At 34.6% G+C, this 24,948-nt stretch overlaps 1 protein-coding gene across 1 annotated transcript in view; it reads right to left on the bottom strand.

Moving 5' to 3' along the window:
- The window catches only part of LOC120583796 (phosphatidylinositol 3,4,5-trisphosphate 3-phosphatase TPTE2-like), a 71,814-nt gene that overhangs the window by 25,883 nt on the left and 20,983 nt on the right, over positions 1–24,948 (bottom strand). The window contains exons 6-10 of the mRNA XM_039839231.1: positions 23,680–23,740; positions 22,790–22,871; positions 22,598–22,686; positions 2,146–2,207; positions 406–486 (exon numbers count right to left, since the gene is read on the bottom strand). Of these exons, the coding sequence (XP_039695165.1) occupies positions 406–486; positions 2,146–2,207; positions 22,598–22,686; positions 22,790–22,871; positions 23,680–23,740 (375 nt within the window). The remainder of the gene's footprint in view (positions 1–405; positions 487–2,145; positions 2,208–22,597; positions 22,687–22,789; positions 22,872–23,679; positions 23,741–24,948) is intronic.

Genomic DNA, 24,948 nt, shown 5'->3' with positions numbered 1-24,948 from the left:
ACTCATGATATTTCACAAGGGTTGAATTGCCCTAATTGGGAGATGTAAAAGACTCAGCTCCTCTCCATAGGAAATACATGGCTGATGACTTTAAATAGTCTTCAGGGATCTGAAACCTTAGTAATTAGACATTCCTGCTTTGGGAAGGGAATCAGCTCCTGAACTCCATAATCAATAACCAACAGAAAATGGAAAGCAGAATGTTCTGGGGTAGAACCCAATGCTTACAAAACTCAGGCAGTGCCTGAGGTATGGCTCTCAACCATGGGGAGGGATTAAGCCCTGTCACAGGGCACCCAAGTGCTAGTGCCTGATCAACAAAAAGAATCTAAAATGAAACTAAATAATAGGTGTCAATCTTAATCCAATTACCCAGAGAACCCCCTTCCTAAAAAGAAAACTTACCTGAGAAGGTGTTTCTACTCCCTGGAATTTAGTGCTGGAGGTTTTATCTGTTCGTCGTTCTCCAAAATAATAAAGGCTGTCCTATAGAAATGGGGACAATTCAATCATTGTTCATCTGCACTTTCAGGCATTCTTAAAGTTTCTAAGGGCACATTATTTTCCTAAGTCAGAGGTCTTTGGGCAGAAGCTTCCCAAAATAACAAAATTAACAAAGCCACATTAAGGCCTGCTCTCATTCAAAGATTCATAAAGACATGGGATTTTAGAGATGGAAAGACCTTAGAGATCATTTGGTCCTTCTTCCTACCTTTCCATTTTACAAATGGAGAAGACTGAGATCAAAAGAAAACCAAGTGACCTGTCACAGAGATGTATGCAGCCACTTTGAGAAAGCACAGGCCTAGAGCGCAGGTCTCCGATCTCAGTCTAAGGCTCTGGATCAATGGCTTCAGACGGTTTATTTTTAAAGCTACAATCCACATTAATAAACCTAGGAGATACCTAAACACAACTGAAACAAAAGTTTCACAAAACAATATTTACTTCTTGATATTTTCCAATCTATTCCATTAAAAAAAATACTAGTCACAAGTCAATAAGCTGATTTTACAACTCTGATAGATTGTGATCCATAGTTTGAAAAATGTTGTCCTAGAACATCCATTTTCATGACCTGTGTGTCACAAATTAGAAAAAAAAGAAAATGATAGAATTAAGAGTGTTGAGCATTGTGCATAACAGTTTCTCTTAACTAGATTGCAGGCCAGGTGAGGAGCAGAGCTACTAGGAGTGTGTCCTCTAAGAAGTAACTTCTCAACAAGATCATGGCAGGAAAAACGACTGAGCATCCTGTTTTAAGAAGCAGAGAAAGCCCATCCTGTCTTCTCCGAAATTTCCAGGGGCAGAGACCCCACAGATATTGACTATGCAAAGATAATAGCATTCAGGAGAGACTTTGTTTTGAGTTGGAAAAAGCTACCTTTTATTCATCTAGCACTTCTAAAGATGTTCAGGGTCTTTAGAACAGTGGTCCCTAACCTTTTTGGCACATGGGACCAGTGCTCCTATGAGAATCTAATGCCTGATGATCTGAGATGGAGCTGAGGTGGTAAAGCTAGCGCTGGGGAGCGGCTGCAAATACAGATGAAGCTTCACTTGCTTGCCCACCGGTACTGGTCCGCAGCCCAGGCGTTGGGGAGCCCTGCTTTAGAGAACTTATCTAATCAATCTTGATACTATTCTAGTGAGAAAGGAGGAAGTCTCACAATTGGTGGGAGTAAGAGCAGGCCAGACTAGGTGAGGCAAGCGAAGCATCTTGACTGCTGAGTTTTTTCTGCACTTGCATAACTCAGTGACTTTACTCATCTCACCTTAATCTTGCCCCACTGGGTCCTGTCTTTAAAATGTTGATGTTGTATACATCATGGATTTTTTGCATTAATTTTGATTCTAAAAATACTGCATTCGAATATTATTTATCTTATGAGACTTTTGGCATTCTTTTAAATTTGTGCCCAAGGTGAGTGTCTTATTGACCATACCCTAGTCCTGGCCCAGAGTAAGAGGTATCTAGGTCAGTTAATAACTAACACAAGTTAAATAAAGAAGTAGTAAGACCAGGATTTCTAATAACAGCCTCTCTAATTACAATTTCATTAAGTACCATGACTCATGATCTTATCCTACTAGTGATGTTTCAGAACCAGCATAAGACAAAATTTATAGTAGCATCTTTCATACCTCTGCAGTTTTAAATATTTCACTGACAATTAGGCAGACACACACCATAGTTCCAGTTCTTCCTAGAAAAGGAAAAAAGTTATTTGATGAAGCCTTGATCATGGTAGTACTTGGCATAAAAATACTCTTAGAAATATTAAGAGTTCATTTTGGCTTGATTTTCTTTTGCTCTGAAAGTGTTTGTTCAGAAATTTTCAATTCAGAAATAGCCAAAGCTGTTTCACTGCCCTGAGGTTCCACCTGGAATTCTTCCTAACCATGTGCATGAATGCTCATGTGCTTGTGTCCATTGTTCACTATTGCTGGGGGCTGCAGTCATATGCAGAGACAATCCCCTCCACTCTAGGACTCTAATGCTAAAGAGCCACTCACCAATTTAGAATTAATTACACACTCTGTTTTTCTAACTAATATCAATAAAAGAACATAGTTAGAACCCAAAATACCATCTAACATTTACAATGCTCATTTTCATTCCATTTTAGTTTTTAAGTGTGTTACAAAACATATATAAAAATAGAGAACAGTGTAATGAATGTCCATATATCTGTTCCCAAGATTCCATAATTTCATATTATATTGTTGCACTTGTTTAATTTCTCTCACTTCCCTCCCTTCTTCCCTCTCTCCCTCACTCTTTCTTCCTCCCATCTCTCTTTCTTCTATAGAATTCTAAAGCAAACCTTTGATTTTATGTCACTTCATCTTCAAAGTCACTTATGTTTTATTCCAATTTATATTTTTGTCCTTCCATACAAAACTTGAGTTAAAAAATATGTTGCTTTTTTCATTTTTACAATGATCTGTAGCTTTTGTCTACCAGTATATGTTGAACTTATTTTATATAATTCCAAACTTATCCTTTTAACTTGAGATGTACTCTATTTTCTATTCTATCTTTTTTAAATGAACTACTAAACTTATTTTGCAACCTATAGTTTGAAAACCACTATTCTAAGCCACGTACATCCAAAGAGAATTTTGTACCACCTTGTGCTGTGATAAACAAAAATTTCTTGCTAAAGGAGGCTACTGACCATTAATAACTTGGCTTTCAGTTGTATAGACTGTTAACATTTTAGTTTTGGAGGACATCTCTCGGTCTCTATAACTTTGATATTTTCTCATTTGAAAAAACTTTTGCAGATTCATATCCTTGTGGTTGTGGATAGGTACAACTGCAAACATAGTAGATGTCCTCTTATCCAATCAAGTCAGGTACAGCAGGGAATCATAAAGATGATATTGTTTTCAATATTTTATTTTAACTTAAAACATAAATGTACATTTATTCACTAAACTTCTGATATTGGACAAAGGTTTTAACTTTTTAAAGTATTAACCCTCCCCCACCAACACACACATTCCAACTGGAGGTCTTTCATGGAAAGGCCAGGCTCATGGTATAAACCACGGCATCCTCTATAATTTTAGTTTCAGATTCTCTAAAGCAATCTAGGTACATAATTCTTCTAGATTTTACTACTGGAATTTTTCCCTCAATGTTTTACATTAGTCTTATTTGCATTTAACTCAACTTCAATTTTAGTTATAGCCATTCAACTTCATTGAATCTTCTTGGAACATTCAACTTAGGTTTCATAACACTATAACTCTTACCGTTCATTCTGATATTTTATAGATCTATATAATACTTGATTATTTGACATAAGTATAATAACAAGTGGAAGTGGCAGTCACTGGTGGAAGTAGAAACATTAGATGGAATTAGATGGAAGTCAGTAAGAAAGCTGATGTCAGCAGAAGCATTGTGTGCCTCTCAATGTAATACAATTCTTGGCTTTTATAATGATAATAACTAACATTTGGGTAATGCTTTACAGATCTCATATAATCTTTGCAACTACTCTGTGAGATAAATAACATGGCATAACAAAAGAGAAACTGAGATTCTGCAAGTTTAAGAAATTTTCACATAGTCAAATAGCAAGATATATTAATGACAGCTTATATGACCTTTTACAGTAATTCTTAAGCTTTGTTGTTTCTCAAGCTATGTCCATCACCTCTCCCCACAATGCAGAACTTATAATCTAAATTCTTGAATCTTTAAGCAGAGCACTGAGGTGATCTTGTAGAAACCAAGAATGGTAGGGTGTGTGTGTGTGTGTGTGTGTGTGTGTGCCCGTGTGTGTGTGTCTGTGCGTGTGTATCCTTTAGAGTTGTTTAAGGCACTTAAAATGTAACCAAAAGAATTGCTTATTCGAGATATTCAGACCAAAATAGCCTTTTGTCAGTTCGACTGCCTCATCTGGTACAATGAACATCTCAAATGAAGATGTACTTTGTAGTATTCATTAAAAGACTTTGAAAGAACTAGAGAATCTTAAACTTTCACCCCTACTATTTAAATAAAAACATGCACATCGTATGCCTACTAGAAAAAAGCAAGAAAGATAGGTTTGCTGTTAAAAACTCATAGTACAGGGTTGATAGATAATAATAATGGTCAACATTATTGAGCCATTTCCACTTCTTACCAGATACTTTTCACATTTCATTTAATCCCCATAGAGTGACTATGAGGTTGGCACTGTTGTCATCCACATTTCACATGTTAGAAAACTAAGGCATGGTAAGTTTAAGTATTTTGCTAAATGCCACACAATTGTTTAATGGCATAGTTGAGATTTGAACTCAGATATGTTATTTCAAAGCCTATGTGTTTAATCACTATGTTCTGATATTTGGAACTTTTCAACTTTCTTTTTCTCTTTCAAGCAGACAAAAAAGAACAATTGAAAAGGATAGTCAAAACATTGGTGAAAGACATCTATAAAAAGAGCTGAATAATCTATGAGAGTTCTCAGTTAATTCTAGTTCTTGTACCCAGTAGACTTTATACCCAGAAAACTTAGAATTCCTTACTGGACAAACTTGCCAAAGAGATGGCTCGCCATGGTAGAGAAGATGAGAGGTGCCTAGAACTGATTTCTAGAACTGATTTCACTTCCTACTTTAAAAATCATGAAGTGGGAGATTTCTACAATTGTAACCTTGGTGTTAAATCAGGGAGAAATTTTAACGCAGATATACTTAAAAGGATTGGTTGTGTGCACATAGATGAAGAAAAGCCATGATCACTCAGGTCCAACATGAATTTTCCAAGTCCTGACAGATTTACTTCATTTATTTTTTGATGTTTTCATGATATTCTTTATACTTTCTGTCTGGACTCCTTGTATGACATCTCTGCTCAATATCATTTTATTAATAAGATCTTCTTTGACCATCTACATATCAATTAGCAACCTCTCCCTCACTTCATATTCTCCTTATTTTTTTAAGTTGCATGTGTCACTATATAATACATATTATTTTTTTCTTTGTAACCAATAGAATGTGGTCTCCGTGGGAGAATGTATGTGTCTGTTTAGTACACTACCGCATACCCTGCATCTAGACAGTATCTGGTGTTCAATACATAAATGAATGACTATATCTACTGTTTCAATTTATCGTGACATCCAGTCTCATGACGACTCTTTTTTCTCATTTTGTTTTCACCTCCTCATCCACCTAGGTGCACAATGGACAATTTCAATATTTGTTTTACCAATACAGAACAACATTGCCGACATTGCCTTTCTTGTTTCTGGGTCCTTTTGCTGTACTCACCCTGTAAAAACCTAACACTGGATTAACTAGGGCACCCACTCCCTCCATTCCTACACCAGAAATAGAGACATCAGAGATGCTGAGAGCTGCTAAAGAGAAATCACACAACTTTTCATATTGCTAATAATGTAAATTAATGATCTTAAGCTAGGTCCTTAGTATAGACACTTCTATATGTTGCTAGTCAGTACCTTTTCTTGGTTTCTTTAAAATCTGGTTAAAATTTCTCCTACATTCCTTAAGTTTCCAACTCAACTACCTTCCCACTGACTCTTAGTTTGTGTCTTCATTTCTTTTTCACAGAGGCGAGATCTCCCTTATCTTGTTGCCTCCCTGAGTGCCCCCTACAAGCTTCCAGTGCCTACATCTGTCTTTTCCTCTTCTCGCTTGTGGGGACTTTCTCCTCTTAATTCAGCTAACCTCCACTTAGGTTCTGGACTCCATCCTTTTCTCTCAACTCAGTGTCTTGACTTCTTCAGTCTTCACTTTCTGTATCTTCAATTTCTCTCCGTCTCTCTGTCTCTCCCCCACCCTTCCCTTGGCAAATAAATTAGTCAGGTCCCCTCACCCTATCTTATAAACAACACTCTATTGGCCCCAACTGCCTAAACAGTTAACTTCTCTCTGTCCTTTCACAGCCAAGCTCATTGAATACCTAGTCTATACTGGCTATTGCCACTTCCTCCTCATCAATGATCCTAGTGCTGGATATCTTTAGAATCCTTTTAAACAATTATAATAGCTACCATTTAGTCACTGTTTACTATGTATCAGATGTTCTACTATACATTTTAATATGCATGATCTCATTTTAGTTTCATGACAATCCTCTATGATAGGCATTACAATTCCCACTTTACAGATGGGAAAAGGGAGGCTTAGAATTGTTGTGTAATGCACCCAAGTGGGTTAGCAATGGTTCTAGGATTTAAATGTAGGACAGTTTAATGCGAATCATCACACTATTAGCATTGGCATAATAGTAGACATACTTTGAGGAACACTGTTCTATAACATTTGTTAAGTTTTTATTGCTTTCCAATTTTATTTTAAAATGCTATCTTACAGTAATTGTTTTTTATATTTTTTTACATTGTACAATTCAATGAGTTATTTTCCAATTATAGTTGGCATACAATAATATATCTCCATGACTATTTTGTATCTGTCCATTTGTACTTCTTAATCCCTTTGCCCTTTTTCACCATCCCCTCAACCCCGCTTCCCATATAGTAGCCTTCAAATTTTCTTTGCATCTGTGGGTTTGTTTCCATTTTTGTTGTCGTCATTTATTTTGTTCTTTAGATCGGACATGTGTGTGAAATCATGTAGTATTTGTCTTTCTCTGACTTCATTCAGCGCAATAACCTCTAGGTCCATCAAGGCAATATAGTTTTCAATGCCCTTCCTTTTAGTCTGTGTGTGTCTCTGAATCTGAAGTGGGTCTCCTGTAGACAGCATCTATATAGGTCTTATTTTCTCATCCATTCAGTTTCCCTGTCTTTTGGTTAGAGCACTTAATTCTTTTCCATTCAAAGTACTTTTTCATAAATATGTAGTTATCATCATGCTTTATTCATGTTTTTGATATATGTTTTTTCTTCTTAAAGAAGTTTCTCCAACAATTCCTGTAATACTGGCTTGGTATTGATGAATTCCTTTGGCAGATTTTTGTCTAGGAAGCTCTTTATCTGTCTTTGACTCTAAATGGTAGCTTTGCTGGATAAAGTATTCTTGGTTGTAGATCCTAGGTTTTCAACACTTTGAATATTTTGTGCCAAACCCTTCTGTCCTGCAAAGTTTCTTTTGAGAAACCGGCTGCCAGTCTATGGGATCTCCCTTGCAGGTAACTAATTGCTTTTCTCTTGCTGCTTTTAAGATTATCTCTTTGTATTTAACTTTTGGCATTTTAATTATGATGTGTCTTGGTGTGGGCCTCTTTGGGTTAATTTTTGGGGAGACTCGCTGAGTTTCCTGGGGTTGTATGACTGTTTCCTTCACCAGGTTAAGGAAGTTTTCCATCATTATTTCTTCAAATACATATTCAACTTCTTATTCTCCCTCTTCAGGTACTCCTATCACATGGATGTTGTTACCCTTAATTTTGTCCTGTAGGCTCCTTGAATTATATTTTTGGTACTTTTTTCTTGCCATTCTGGTTGGGTGTCCTTGGCTTAACCATCCTCTACATCAGTGTTTCGATTCTATTCTTCCTCCACTCTGTTGTTTCTCTCTAATATACTCTTCATCTCATATAATGTATTTTTCATTTCCGACTGGTTCCCTTTTACAATTTCCATTTTCATTTTTATGTTTGTTATCTCTTTGTTAAAGTTCTCACTGAGTTCATGTACATTTTCCTTAATTTCATTGAGCATCTTTATAACCAGTATTTTGAATTCTGCATCTGTTAGATTGCTTGACTCCATTTTTCCCTGATCTTTGTTTTGTTCTTTCATATGGTTTCTGCTTCTTTGTCTTCCTATTTTGGCTGCCTTTCTGTGTCTGTTTCTATGTGCTAATCAAAGCTCCTAAGTCTTTTGGTCTTATTAGTGTGGCTTTGTATAGTAGGTGTCCAGTGACACAGTTCTCAAAGGAGTTCAGCTGCAGGCCAGGTTTAGCCCAAGCCAGTGCCCCTCCAAAGCTACCTCTTAAGATTCATTAAATATTCCACAGATGCTGTGCTAATAGTTGCCTAAAGAAGCCACACCAGAAACAGGTCAGCTGCCACCAGTGTGAGTCTTGGCACTGCTCAGCAAGTGGTTCAGGACTTGCCAAGGTTACAACTGGATGTGGCTTGGGTGGGGCCGCAAGTTGGGGGAGGTGGAGTTTCAGGAAATCCCCCTGGTGAAGTGACCTCTGTTATCCAGTTTGATGAAGTCTCAGCTATGGCAGCACTGCGTCCACACACTGGGAGCGGGGAGCAATGGATACCACCAGCATTTCTGCTTGGAAGAAAGCCTCTCTTTGTTTCTCGCTCCAACAACTCAGTGTCCCCCTGTAAGTCTCTGGTGTTCCTCAAGCAGCAGACCAGCACTGGTGCTCAGAGTAAACAGGTCAGTCACCGCAAAAATCTCATCATGGACACGGCCCCTTTAAAAGGAATGTCAGCAGCTGCTGACTGCTGCTGCCATAGCCTCTGTCCCACTCAAACTCTCAGGATGGGGCAGCCTGGCATCTTTGCCCTTTCCTACCTCTTACCATTGCAGGGTGATTTCTTATTTCTCTCCCTAGTTGTAGGGCTTCTGTTCATATAGACTGCCAGGTGACTCTCCTTGCTGTTTGCTCTGTGTTTCCATCTCAACTTTGATGTGGACGCAAGACGGATGAATAAAACCTCCATTATCTATGCCATTTTGCCCAGTTTCCTTATCTTTTTAAAGTAGATATCACAGTAGATATGTTTAAGTTTATAAAATTAATCAATCAATTTATCTACCTAAGTTTTGAGCTTCTTTATATCTCACTGATGTGACTGCCTTTTCCAGTCACCAACAGGCTTGCTTGACTCCCTGTTTTTTCAGCATTTCTTCACTGTACCTGGATCACAGTTTTTGAATTTTCCTTTGTTGCACTTTTTTTCTTCATTTCAGGTATTTTGTTATTTATCTGGCAAATCTGGCAAGGAGATTTCTCTTCCACCATTTTCCCATAGGTGAAAAATATTTATTCTAGAAAATAAGAAATTCTAAAGACTCTTCCTTTACAGACCCACAGAGAATATTAAATCTGAGTACTATTTGCATTAGAGTTCAGAAAATATAACAAAGATGATTCAAAGTTAAAAAGACTATTTCTACATAGGTGGTGTCAAGATGGTGGGTTGAGCATCAATGGTAGACTGAAAAACCTTCACCTCTGTATCAAACACATAGAAATGACACTGGAAAAACATGGCTTAATTAAAACATAAAAAGGCAAAGAAAACTCAGAGGATCAGAAATTGAGAGAATAATCAAACTGGTAAGTAAGAGTTAGAACCAAGAAACTCTAAATAAATTACTCTAAAGAAAAAAAGAGTGAGAGAATCTACAGAATGCAGGAGAGGAGATGAAAAGCAGCACAGAAAATTTGTGATAAGTGCAAAACACATAATTAAATGTCATAAATAAGTCCAAATATGTCAGCAATCATAATCAATACATTAAAAAAGGAGATACTGAAAGTGCATTTTTAATAATGTTATGTGCTATCTCAAGAGACATAGCTACACCAAAATGACACAGAAAGATTGAATATAAAATAATGAAAAATTTATAATAGAAATAACCCACTAAGAAGATATAATAATTATGTATTTGCAGGCACCTAATAGCACACCATGAAATATAAAAAGCAAAAACTGATAGAATTAAAAGAAGAAACCAGAGTGGACTTCCAGTCAAGATGGAAGAGTAGGTAAATGCTGTGCTTACCTCCTTCCATGACCACATCAAAACTACAACTAAATTATAGAACGACCATCATTGAGAACCACCTGAAAACTAGTGAACAGAAGTCTGATAACTAAGGATATAAACAAGAAGCCATGTCGAGACTGGTAGGTGAGGTGAAGACACAGAATGAGAAGGTTCTGCACATACATAGTGTGGTGATAAAGAATCAGGAGGACTATTTTGGCAGTGGAGGACCATCTGAGGAGTAAGGGGGTTCCAGCCCCACACTGGGCTACCCAGCCCACAGTGCCAGTGTCAGGTAGTGGAGTCTACATGACATCTGGCTGTAAAAACCAGCAGGGATTGCATCCAAGTGAGATGGAGGGCCGTTGGAGTCCAAGGCATTCTCTTCAAAGGCCTACACATTAACTTGATTGCTCACAAACTCACTCACTTTGGGCTCCAGTGCAGGGGTTGCAGTTCAAAAAGTGCCAGGTACATACTGGGGGAAAATGGAATTGACTAGCTTCAGTGAAAAGTCTGGAGGGACAGAAGTTAAGGCAGCTCTCTCCGGGGCTAGACATGCTGGCAGGCGTTATTGCTTCTCTGTTGAGATTTACTCCCATATAGCTGGTAGGAGCAACCAGGTGCCAAATCTGTGCTTTCAATGAACCTGGCTAACACCATTCACCCTGCCTTGGTGATTCCCTGAGATTCTACCTCACTGAAGTCTTTCACACAGTATGAGCCTTTTCTGTTGGCTCCTCCACACAAGCAGCCTTCCTTGGCTCACAATGCAGACTTTCCTAAAATCATTCAAATGTCCACAAGCCCTACAAAGCAGTGGATGACCTTAGTGTGCCCTGTACCTCTTGCTAAGAACCCCAAAACTGGAACAAGGGGTTACTGGTCTCAATTTGCATTGTAACTCCCATCGAAGTGGCCTCAAGCTTTCATAACCTGAGGTCAGTGTTGGCTTGGAACATAGCTTCAACTAAGTGGTCACAAGCTCAGCACAAGTGGTTCTTTCCCATCCTCAGCTCACTTTGTGGCACCCGCCAAAGAATGGCAAGCTCAACACTAGTGGCAGCTCACCTCAGTTCATAGCATAGCCTTCCCAAACACCTCCAAGCTCAGTGCAAGCACAATCAACAATGGATTACTTTGTAGCTCCCACCAGTTGCACAAAGCTGGGCACAAATGGCACTAAGCTGAGCTTGGCCTGCACCAAGGCTATCCTGAGGCTCTAGAATGAACATACTGAGTGGCCAGCTTCAGACTACACCGGAGCACCACCCAAACAGATCCACAAATGACAAACATGAAGCGTGGACTTGGCTGATACCAGAGCCCCTCTAAATCAACTTCTACCCCACACAGTAAGCCCATGCACAGTAGCTTATCCACTGTAGTCACAGTCAGCCATACAGCCAGTTACCCTGGGGATCAATCATGCCCACTGATGTGCCAACGACAATCAAGGCTCCACTACAAAAAGGGGGCATACACAACCCATACTAAGGATACCCCTGGAGCACCTGACTCAGGTGATCAGGGAGATTGTGCCACTGGGCCACACAGGACACCTTCTAAATAAGGCCACTTTGCCAAGACTAGGAGATGTAGCAAATCTACTTAATATGTAGAAACAAACACAGGGAGGCAGCCAAAATGATGAGACAAAGAAACATGTCCCAAGTAAATAAACAGGATGAAACTCCAAAAATAGAACTAAAAGAAATACAGACAAACAATCTACCAGATATAGAGTTCAAAACACTGGTTATAAGAATGCTCAATGAACTTTGGGGAAGAGTAAATGAACACAAAGAGAACTTCAACAAAGATATATATAGATATATATATATATATATATATATATATATATATATATATATATATATATAAAAGAGATAAAAGCATAAAAAAAAGAATCAGTCAGGAGTAAAGAATATAATAACTGAAATGAAATATACACTAGATGGAAGCAACAACAGATTAGGTGAACCAGAGGATCAAATAAATGATCTGGAAGATAGGTAGAGTAAAATACCCAATCAAAACAGAAAAATTATAAAATAAGTATGATATAAGAAACCTCTGGGACATCAAGCATACCAACATTCACATCAAGGGGATCCCAGAAGAAGAGAGAGAGCGGGGCATTGAAAATCTACCTGAAGGAATAATGATGGAAAACTTCCCTAACCTGGAGAAAGAAATAGGCATACAGGTCCAAGAAGTGCAGAGAGTCCCAAACAAGATGAACCTAAAGAGACCCATACCAAGATACATTATAATTAAAATGCAAAGTTTAAAGACAAAGAGAGAATCTGAAAAGTAGTAAGAGAAAAGATGTTAGTTACATACAAAGGAGTTGCTATAAGGCTGTCAGCTGATTCCTCAACAGAAACTTTGCAGGCCAGAAGGAATTTGCCCAAATAGTCAAAGTAATAAAAGGCAAATACGTACAACCAAGATCACTCTACCCAGTAAGGCTATCATTTAGAATTGAAAGAGAGATAAAGAGTTTCCCAGACAAGAAAAACCTAAACAGTTCATTACCACTAAATTAGTATTACAAGAAATGTTAAAGGGACTTCTTTAAGTAGAAAAGATTTTTAAAAATGAATAAAAACTATAGGAAAGAAAAAAATACTTACTGACAAAGGCAAACACTTAGTAAAAACAGTGGCTCAACCAACAATAAAGCTAGTACAAAGGTTAAAAGACAAAACTAGGAAGATTATGTGTAATTAGAGCAATAAATTAAGGGATAAACACAAACACATATATACAAAAGAAGTTAAAAACTAATAACAAAAACATAAACGTAGAGGTGAGTAAAAAATGTATCCATTTAAGGATGTGTTTGAACTTGAGCGACCATCAACTTAAGATAGACAGGTGTAAATACAGTTTGGTATATGGGAAGCACAAGCTAACCACAAACTAAAAATCTATAAGATATATACAAAAAATAAAGAGAAAGGAATCCAAATACAACACTATAGAAAATCACCAACAAACAAGATAAGAGAGCAAGAGAATAAGAAAGGAACAGAGAACAACTACGAAACAATCAGAAAATAAGTAATAAAATAGCAATTCATATTACTTTACTGTAAATGGACTAAATGCTCTGATCAGAAGGCATAGAGTGGCTGAATGGATAAGAAAACAAGATCCATACATATGCTGCCTACAAAAGATCCGCTTCAGATTGAAACACACACAGATTGAAAGTAAAGGGATGGAAAAAGATATTTAATGCAAATGCAAATGAAAGAATAATCTGGGGTAGCAATACTTATACCAATAAAAATAGATTTTTAAAAAAGGCTGTAACAAGAGACAAAGAAGGGCATTTCATAATGCTAAAGGGATAAATCCAACAAGAGGATATAATTTTTGTAAACATTTATGCACCCAATATAGGAGCACTTAAATATATAAAGCAAGTATTAATTAACATTAAAGAAGAAATCAATAGTACTTCAGTCATAGTAGGGGACTTTAACATCCCATTGACATCATTGGATAGATCACCCAGACAGAAAATCAATAGGGAAACAGTGGCCTTAAATGACACTTTAGGCCTGTTGGATTTAATTGATATTTTTAGAACATTTCACCCTGAAGGAGCAGAATATACATTCTTTTCATGTTCACGTGAAACATTTTCCAGGATTGACCATATTTTAGGTCACAAAACAAGTCTCAATAAATTTAAGAAGATTGAAATTATGTCATCTTCTCTGACCACAATGGTATAAAACTTGAAGTAAATTACAAGAAAACAGAAGAACACACAAATGCATGGAGGCTAAATAACGTACTACTAAACAATGAATTGTTTAACAGCATGATCAAGGAAGAAAACTGAAAGATAATTTGAGAGAAATTAAAATAAAAATACAATGATCCAAAATCTAAGGAACACAGCCAGGGCAGTTCTAAGAGGAAAATTCATAGCAATACAGGTTTCCATTGAGAAATGAGAAAAATCTCAAATAAACAATCTAACCTAACACTTAACGGAACTAGAAAAAGAAGGTCAAACAAAGCCCAAAGTGAGTAGAAGAAAGGAAATAATAAAGATCAGAGTGGAAATAAATGAAATAGAGACTAAAAACAATAGAACATATCAACGAAACCAAGATCTGGTTCTTTGAAAAGATAAACAAAATTGATAAATCTTTAGTTAGACTCTTCAGGAAAAAAAAGTAAGGACCCAGATAAATAAGATTAGAAACAAACCAGGAGAAGTGACAACTGACACCAGAGAAATACAAAAGGTAATAAGAAAATACCATGTCAACAAACTGGAGAACCTGAGAGACATGGATAAGTTCATGGGAATATACAATCTTCATGATTGAATCAGGAAGAAACAAAAATTTGAACAGACCTATAAAAGCTAAAAATATCCAATCAGTTATCAAAAAACTCCCAACAAACATAAGCCTTGGACCAGATAGCTTCACAGAGAATTCTGCCAACCATTAAAAAATCAAAAAAAGATATTCAAAAAATATTTTTTAATTTCTTCAAATAATTGAAGAGAAGGAAAGGCTCTTGAACTCATTTGATGAGGTCAGCATTACCCTGGTAGCAAAATCAAAGACACTACAAAAAGAGAAATTATAAGCCAATAACCCTAATGAACATAATTAAAAATCTTCAATGAAATATTAGCAAACTGAATTCAGCAATACATTAAAATGGGCATACACCATGAACAAGTGGAATTTATTTCCAGTATGCAAGGTTGGTTCAATATTCACAAATCAACATGATAAACCACATAAGCAACATGAAGAATAAAAATCATATAAATATATCAATATATGGAGAAAAAGCATTTGACTAAATCCAACATTGATTTATGATAAGAACTCTCAGCAAAGTGAGGATAGAGGGAACATATCTCGGCATAATAAAAGCTTCATATGACAAACCCACAGCAGACATCATACTTAATGGTGAAAAGCTGAAAGTTTTTTCTTTAAAAAAAGACAAGGATGTCCACTTTCACCATGTGTATTTAACATAGCCTTGGAAGTCCTAGCCACAGAAATCAGAGACAAAAAAGAAACAAAAGTCATCTGAATTGGAAAGGAAGAAATAAATCTGTCATTTGCAGATGACATGACACTGTATGTAGAGAACCATAAAGATTCTACCAAAAAACTACCAAAATTAATAAAGTGAATTTAGTAAAGTAGTAAGATACAAAATTAATATTCAGAAATCAGTTACATTTTTATAAACCAATAAGAAACTGTCAAAAAAGAAATTAAGATCTTGAAATTATCATGCTAAGCAAAATAAGAGACAGAAGACAGAAAAAGTTGAAAAACCATATGATTTCACTTGTATTTGAGATATAAAATTGAAAGTAACAAATGAACAAGACGAACAAACAAACATTCATAGACACAGATAATAGTTTAGTGGTTACCAGAGGGAAAGGGAGGAGGGGGGGAGGTACATAAGAGTTAAGGGGGTCAGATACATGATGTGTTCACAACCCAGAAGGAAATTTCACTTTGGGTTGTGAACACACAATGCGATATACATATGAGGTATTATTGAATTATACACTTGAAACCTATATAACTTTATTAACCAATGTCACCTCAAGAAATTTAATTAAAAAATAAAATAAAAAAGAGAAATTAAGAAAATAATCTCATTTACAATTGCATCAAAACAAAGAAAATACCTAAGAACAAATTTAACCAAGAAGGTAAAAGACCTGTACTCAGAAAACTATAAGACATTGAAGAAAGAAATTGAAGATACAAATAAATGGAAGGATATAACTTGCTGATGAATAGGAAGAATTAACATCATTAATATGTCCATACTATCCAAAGCAATCTATAGATTCAATGCAATCTCTGTCAAAATACCATTGGCATTTTCGATAGAACTAGAACAAATAATCCTGAAATGTATATGGAACCATAAAAGATCCCAAATACATAAAGCTATCTTGAGAAATAAGAATAAAGTTGTAGGTAACATGCTACCTAGTATCAAACTATACTACAAGGCTATAGAAATCAAAACAGGATAGTACTGGCGTAAAAACAGACACATAGAGCAACGGAACAGAATAGAGAGTCCACAGACAAACCCATACCTATATGATCCACTAATCTATGACAGAGGAGGCAAGAATATACAATGGGGATAAAGACAATCTCTTCAATAAATGCTGTTGGGATAACTGGACAGATACATGTAAAAAAATGAAAATTGAATCTGGATCACTTTATTATACCATATACAAGAGTAAACTTAAAATAGATTAAAGATTTAAATATAAGACCTGAAACCATAAAATTCTTAGAAAAAAACATAGGCAGTAAATTATTTGACATCATTATTAGTAATATATATGTTTTTTGGATATGTCTCCTTGGACAAGAGTAATACAAGAAAAAATAAACAAGTGGGACTACATCAAAATAAAAAGTTCTAGGACAGCAAAGGAAATCACCAACAAAATGAAAAGGCAACCTTTTGAATGGAAAAAGATATTTATTCCCCCATGATACAGCTGAAAAGGGGTTAATATCTAAAATGTATAAGGAACTCATACAACTTAACAACAACAACAAATCTGATTTAAAAATGGGCAGAGAACTTGAATAGATCTTTCTCCAAAGAGGACATACAGATGACCAACAGACATATGAAAAGATGCTCAATATCACTAATCATCAGGGAAATGCAAAGTATAACCACAATGAAATATCAACTCACACCTATCAGAATGACTATCATCAATAAATCAACAAACAACAAGTGTTGGTGAGAATGTGGAGAAAAGGGAGAATGTTGGTGGGATTGTAAATTGGTATAGCCCCTATGGAAAACAGTCTGGAGGTTCCTCAAATAATTAAAAATAAAACCACCACATGACCTAGCAATTCCACTTCTGGGTATTTACCCAAAGAAATACAAACAATGGTTGAAAAGATACATGCAATCCTATGTTCACTGCAGCATTATTTATAATAGACAAGATATGGAAGCAATCTAAGTGTTCATTGATAGACCAATGTGAAAAGAAGTGGTACATACATATAATGGAATAGTATTTAGCCATAAAAAATACTGAAAACTTGCCATTTGCGACAACATGGATAGACCTAGAGGGTATTATGCTAAATGAGACAGAGAAAGACAAATATCATATGATTTCACTTACATGTGGAATCTAAAAACAAAACAAACAAAACAGAAACAAATTCTAGATACAGAGAACAAATTAATGATTGCCAGATGAACAGATGGGTTGGGGAATGGTGAAAAAGGTGAATGGATTAAGAAGTACAAATTGCTAGTTTAAAAAAAAATAGTCATGAGGATGTATGATACAGTATAGAGAATATAATATTATAATAACTACGTATGATGTCAGATAGGGTGATCACTTTATAAGTTATAAAATGTCTAATCAATGTGTTGTACACTTGAAACTAATATATTGCTTGTCAACTGTAACTGAAAAAATTTTTTAAAAATAAAGTCATTGGCAATGACTCAGTAAAAAAAGAAACCAACATATTTACAGTCATGGTGGAAAATTTTAACATACCTCTCTCAGATTCTTACATATTAAAAAAAGTAAACATAATGATTTAAATAATGTAATTTAAAAGATTAATGATAGCTAAATAGAAGAAAATTAGAGAATATATACTACTTCCTAGATATGAGATTTCTAGTTATAGTGCCAAATGGATCACATATTACACCACAAAAAAGTCTCAATAAATTCCAGAGACCCAACATCATTATGCAGAAAAGAGTTAACATAGCAAGCCTGACTGCTATCAGTAGGACTGCTTGAAGTTTGGCCTTGCTGACATCTAAAAAATTGGATTTCTGGAGGATTCTCACCATTCCCTGATAAGACTGGCTCACTGTGCCTAAACTGTTTATGCAAACAATATGATTTATGCTAAACACCTGTTCTTCTTCTGAAAGTCTAGAATTTCAGTCCATTCTAAGGAGAAGATGTCTATTTGACTAGCTTCCAATAAAAATCCCGAGCTTCCCTGGTAGGGAATATTTCACATGTGTTTTCACAACTCACTACTGAAGGAATCAATCACATTCTGTGTGACCCCACTGGAGAAGACCTATGCCTGGTTTCTTAAGGACTTTGCCTCATGCGCCTTTCCCCTTTGCTCATTTTGCTTTGTATTCTTTCACTGTAATAAATCATAGCCATAAATATGACTATATGCTGAGTCCTGTGAGTTCCCTGGGGAATCACTGAATGTAGGGGTAGGTCTTAAAGACATCTGATACAGTTGGCAGCAGAAGCAAGATTTGCTAAAATAACCCTGACTCACTGAAATATGGCAAAAGTATTGTTTTGGAAAAGGAAGGATAAAAGAATGTGTATGATGAATCTGTGATGCCCGAGTGGTTACAGAGTTACCAATGGTGTGAAACAGCAACTCAGCTGCTGTTGTGAGAGGTCGAAGTTATCTATAGAATTAAAAATGATAGATCCAACCATATGAGAGTTGGTTTGCTGGCTCCCCTGGCTGAGTTTGGCTCTGCTGGCTACAGTGAGTAAAAAGTGCAACCCAGGTGATGCTGTTGATTTTTATTTCCTCTTCCAAGTAGAAGAAAGGGCCCAAACACTCTGAAGGTACTCTTTGAGTAGGTGAAAAATGTTCCAAGTTCGTATCATTCTTTTTTCCATGTTGGAGAAAAAAATGGTTAAGTAAATTCCTAGGGTGAAGCAAAGCTTTAGATAAAATAGAAGGGAAAAATATAAAAGGGAAAAAACTCTCCAGCTATTACTGAGCAGTCCTAGTGATTGGTGCTTCTCAAACTTAAATGGTGTATGAATCATTTGGGGATCTTAGAAAAATGTAGATTCTAATCCAGTAGGCCTGCGATTATGAGATTTTGTTTTCCTAACTGATTCTTAGTTGATGCTGAAGCTGCTAGTCCATGGACTACACTTTGATTCTATCACTATCTCTGAAGAAGTACAATGAAAAATTTGATAATTAAAATGTAACTAAAACTCTTAAACACTAAGTGATTTAAAATAAATAATTTAAAATCATAGATCATAAAGGAGAAAAAATAAAATAAGTATTAAAGCAGAAACTTGTGAAGCAGAAAACACAATAGAATTATTAACAACATTAAACATTAGGTTTTTTTCCCCAAGAAACTAATACACAAATCTTTTATAAAACTGATTTTTAAAAAGGAAGCATAAATATTAGAAATTAAAATGGGGACAAATTACTGATGTAATAGAAATTTAAAAGCACTACAAGAATAACTTTATGTCAATCATTTAAAAAACTTAAATAAATTTTCAATTAAAAAGTTGACTCAAGAAGGCAAAACCTGAATAGAGCAATAACATTGCATTAAAAATATTTACAGTCTTTCTAACCACCTCCTCCAAAACACAAGATGAGATTTTTATCAAATCTATAAAGCAGCAATGATTTCTATCTTTTATAATTTTTAAAATAATAATAATTTAATTCATTTAATAATTTAACTCATTTAATAACATTGGCAAAACTAATTCCAAAACTGTACAAATATAATAGAAGAAAAGGTAACTTTATACTAGTTTCACTTATGAATATAGATGTTAAAAAATTAATTGAGATGTTTTCAGACTGAATTCAGTAATGTAGAAAAAATAATATTCAATAACTATTGACAATTATCTCAAGAATGCGAGGATCATCTAATATCAGAAATCTATATTAATGTAGTTTATCATATTCACAGATTAAAAGACATACCTTGCAATTACCTCAATAAATACAGAAAAAAGCATTCACTAAAATTCGGTATATATTCACAATTTTAAAATTAAGAAAAACTAGGAACTTTCCTTAATTTGATGAAGGGAATCTACCAAAATAGCTACCAAGTACATCATATTAATATTAATGATGCCATGTTGATAGTATTTCCTTTAAAGCCAGAAACAAAGCAAAAATGTCCACTACTCACAGCTTCTATTTAATACTGTATTACAGGGCTTAGACAGTGAATTAAGATAAGAAAAAGAAACCAAATGTGTAGGGATAAGAACAGAAAAAAACAAACTTTCATTATTTGCAGAATAGAAAAATCCAAGTAAATCTATAGACTAACTACTAAAACTAATGAGAGAATTCGGGAAGATAGCTACAAGGTCAACATAAAAAAAAAATCAATAGCTGAATGAAGGATGCAGGTTGAAATCTTTAGATAATAACAAAAGGTATATAAATGAGTATATGACTTCCAAACTAATGGTGGTAGGTGAGAGGAAAGAATTATATTGTAAAAAAAAAAAAAAAATTCAAACCAAAACAAGATGTAGAAGATTTGAATAAAACAATTAACCTTTGACCTAATAAACACATTCAGAACACTGTTCACAACAATGCATAATACATTTTCTTTTCAAGTGCACAGAAAACATTTGATAAAATTGATCAAATTCAGGGCCATAAAACAAGTCTAAACAAATTTCAAAGAACAAAAAAAATACATATGTTTCTGACTACAGTGTAATACAACCCTAAACCAGTAACTAAGTGATAATTACAAAATCCTCATGTTTGAAAATAAGAAAGTATACTCCTACATAACCCATGGGTCAAAGAAACAAGAACAAAAAATATTAGAAAATATTTTGAATGAAATAATAATGAAATACTAGATATAAAACTATGTGACATTAACGTAATTCTTAGAGGAAAATTTATAGCTTTAAATGCTAAATAAAAAAGAGAAAGGTTAAAAATACATCATCTCTCTCAAGAAGTTAATCATCTATCTCAAGAAGTTAGGAAAAGAACAACAAATTAAACCAAAGAAAGCAGAAGGAAGCAGTAAATATAATAGTAATTCATGAACTAGAAAACGAACAAAAGAGGTGGTCAAGAAAGCCAAAAAAACTTGGTACTTTGAACAGACTAATAAAATTGATAAATTCTTGGTGAGATTAATCTAGAGAGAGAGAGACAGACGGACAGACAGAGACAGAGAGAAAGGCACCAAGAAAGTAATATAAGGAATAAGAAAGTAAATACCACCATATACATTAGAATAAGGTATTTTGAAAAATGTGATGCCAAGACATTCGAATTTAGATAAAATAGATGAATGCTTGGAAAAATACACCCTACCAAAGTGGGTAGAGAGGTAAAATGATAAACAATCCTCTATCTAATAAAATTGTATGATAATTTAAAAATTTCCTCAAGGAGAAATTGATGCCAATTTCCAACATTAAGGCCAATATGGTTTCTCTAATGAATTCCATATTACATTTAAGAGAAAAAATGTCAACTTATATAAATCAAAATAATAATCCATAAAGATCTACGCACCCCTGTGTTCATGGTAGCACAATTTACAATAGCCAGGATATAGAAACAACCTAATGCCCATCAATAGATGATTGGACAAAGAAGTTATGGAATATTACTCAGTCATTAAAAAAATGAAATCCTACTATTTGCAACCACATGGATGGACCTAGAGGTTATTATGCTGAGTGAAATAAGTCAGACAGAGAAAAATAAATACCATATGATTTCACTTATATGCGGAATCTAAGAAACAAAAAGAAAAACTAATCAAAAACAGACTCACAAATATAGAAGACAATCTGATGATGGCCAGAGGGGAAGGAGTTTGGGGGGCTGGGAGAATGAGGTGAAGGGTTAAAGAAATATAAATTAGTAGCTGATAGATGGTCACAGGGGTGTGGAGCATGACATAGAGCACGGTAGTTAGCATTAATGTAACGGCTAGGTGTAGAGCCAGAGGAGAAAAAGAGCAGTTAGAAGGATCATTTTATAAACTATATAAATGTCTAGCCAATGTACTGTATACTTGAAACCATTAATAAAATAAAATTTAAATAAAAGAAAACCATGTGAACACAATAAGTCCCCTTCTGCAAATAAAATAAAATAAAATAAATTTGAAATGTTTTCCTTCAAACAGAGAATTACCTTTAATTAAAAGAAAACAAGCCAATTGCTAGCATTATATAATACTATCATAGGTTGAGTCATGTGGAACAGCCATTTTTGTAAGTAAAAAATGGTCCAAAACTGATAATTCCATATAGTTCGACCTCTATACTCTTCATTTATAATTTGCCAATATTTAGAATATTTCAACCTGTGGAACTAAAGATAGAACTTGCCTACTACTAATGAGCTTGAAACTAATTTTCATGTAATACTAAAACTTGATTCTACTCAATTATAAAAGGCAGTTTTAAAGTATTGTGTTTTCCTGGAATTCAATTTTTTAAAAAAACTGTTTTACAGCCCACCAAAAATGTAATACTTGTACTTGAATATATTTTTCAAATTTCTTTAAAAAAAGAGGAATAAAAAGAAAAATAATTTTACCTTTGCCTCCCTTACAGTGAATCGCTACGACGTTTTCATCATCTTGAGCCATCCATTTGTTTACTTCTTTGGAAAATTCCAACATCTCACTAATTTCAAATGTAAGATTTTTAGTTGAATTAAAATACTTCCAAAAAATCAAGAACAATGTATTTAGCCCCTTTCTGACAGCTAACTTAGCATAAAACTTACCTCAGAGAGGGGACATTGTGATCATCAATCATGATTCGATGGACCCTATGATGGAAGTACTTAGGATCATAAGATCTTTCACCTAAAATAAAAGAAACATAGGTCATATCTCTATACATAATAAACACAGTAAATGTTAATGTTGTAAATAAGTTATTCTTTTCTGTTATAAAGTCTTTATTCACTTTTAAAAGGAGCATTCTGATTGGTTCCTGCTACACTAAAAGAAACTTAAGAGTCTCAAAAATATAGTAACGGTAGTGGTTTGTCCAACTTGAGTAACCTAAACCCAGCTTATTTTGATTTATTTAATAGGCCTTACTTTTAATTTTCTAGCAGGCTACTCATTGCATTATGGTAGAGTAGTTAGAAACCACAGAGCAGAAGCAAATGTGGCCAACAAAAATGATTGCCTCCTGCAAACAACTATTCAATATCTAGGAAGATGAAAAATCAAGAGAGACATAGTAGTAAGCTGGAATACAATCTATTTTCTACAGAGTTTTGTTTTATTTTCGTGTAGGGCCTTGTTCTCCTCACACCCAACTCCTGGTGGGTTAGAAAATGCATTTGTTGAATTGTCTGTCTTCAAAACACAACCTGGCAGGAAAAACAGAAGTATTTTCCTAAACCTAATATCACTAGAGTAGACTCTTCCTAAAATGGCTCCACCTCCACTCTAGCCTTCTGCATTCCTCACAGGGCATTTTGTGCTGGTGAGCTACCTTTTCCTACCAAGTAAGGCCAGTGCAAAATGAAGATTTTATTAACTCACTTCCCATTATCACCAAATATTTATGATTAAATGAAATGTAAAAAGTGAATCATCATCTTCAATGCAATGATCTGTTTTCTATCTATAGTAGCAAAATATCTAGTCAAGTACATACTGCATAGATTGTAGACTTGATAGTGGTTTTCATGTTTGGTATCCAGGAACCGCACAACTTCCTAAGAAAGATGGATACATACTTTACATATATCCACATGATGTGAACAAAACCTATTTTCTAGAAATAACCTAAAATGGTTATTACCTTTTTTTCACTTGTCCCTCGCTTAGTACCTTTTAGGGAAGATTTAGGGAATAAGAGGTTATGTACATTCTAAGTCATATCTAACTCACTAATGGTTTTCAAATAACTCACACAGTTGTACTTGACTTCCCTGATTGGCGTCTACTATAAATACACATTGCTTAAGAAAATTAGATGGTTAACTAGTTTAAGTAAATTTGTTCCGAATCATTAATTCACAGTAATATATGGATCTTATGTAGGTCTGTCTAATTCTGATTAGATATGCCTTTTACAATCTAGATATTACAATCTGCCTAAGCATTATTTAAATAAATAAATGTAAAAAATATATGGTATTATTGTGTGTATATGCATAATAGAAAAAGATAAACCCATTATATCAAACTTTAGATAAGTGATGGCAATATGGAAACTTTTTTTGCTTATCTGTATATATATATATGTACATGTATATAAATAAACATAATGAGTACATATGTGTAACTTTTAAAATAACAGTGAATATTATTTAAAATACAGTTACTATCATCACATTAATACATTTCCAACAAACTTATCCTTCTGAAACACACACACACACACACACACACACACACACACATGTGCCTCTGTGTAACAATAAAAATGACTATAAAGTTCAAATATTGATTAGTGTAGTACCCTCAGAGCAATGTTTAATGGCTTACTTAATGTTAAGAAAAAGAAAAAGAAAAATTAAGGTATCAAAATGATCAATTTGTTAAATTGGTTATCCCTGTCGAGAGGAAATACTAAGTCAAAAAGATAAACATTTTGAGCCTGCATAGTACTGGGGGAGGGAGGATAAACAGTCTTATATACATCAAAAATTCATGGAGTTCTTTACACCAAAATAAAATCCAGATGGATTGAGGAATCAAATATTAAAAAAACAAATATTTCTAAGAAATTTAAGCGAACATTAATCAGTTCTTTGGATGAGGAAGAACTAAGTGTTAAATCAATGGAAGAGCAACAGATGTAGTTTTGACTTCATAAAAGTTTGAAATTTCTATTTTAAAAATGCCACAGTATAACAAACAAATAACAGGGGAGAATGTTTTTCAGTAAAATTGAATGAGTGGGGACTATGCCTAGTAT

The sequence above is a fragment of the Pteropus medius genome, unplaced genomic scaffold (genome assembly GCF_902729225.1).
Source record: "Pteropus medius unplaced genomic scaffold, Ma_sr-lr_union100, whole genome shotgun sequence".
NCBI classification, from domain to species: Eukaryota; Metazoa; Chordata; class Mammalia; order Chiroptera; family Pteropodidae; genus Pteropus; species Pteropus medius.
Note: the sequence above shows the minus strand (reverse complement) of the source record. Positions and strands in the feature narration are given on the sequence as shown.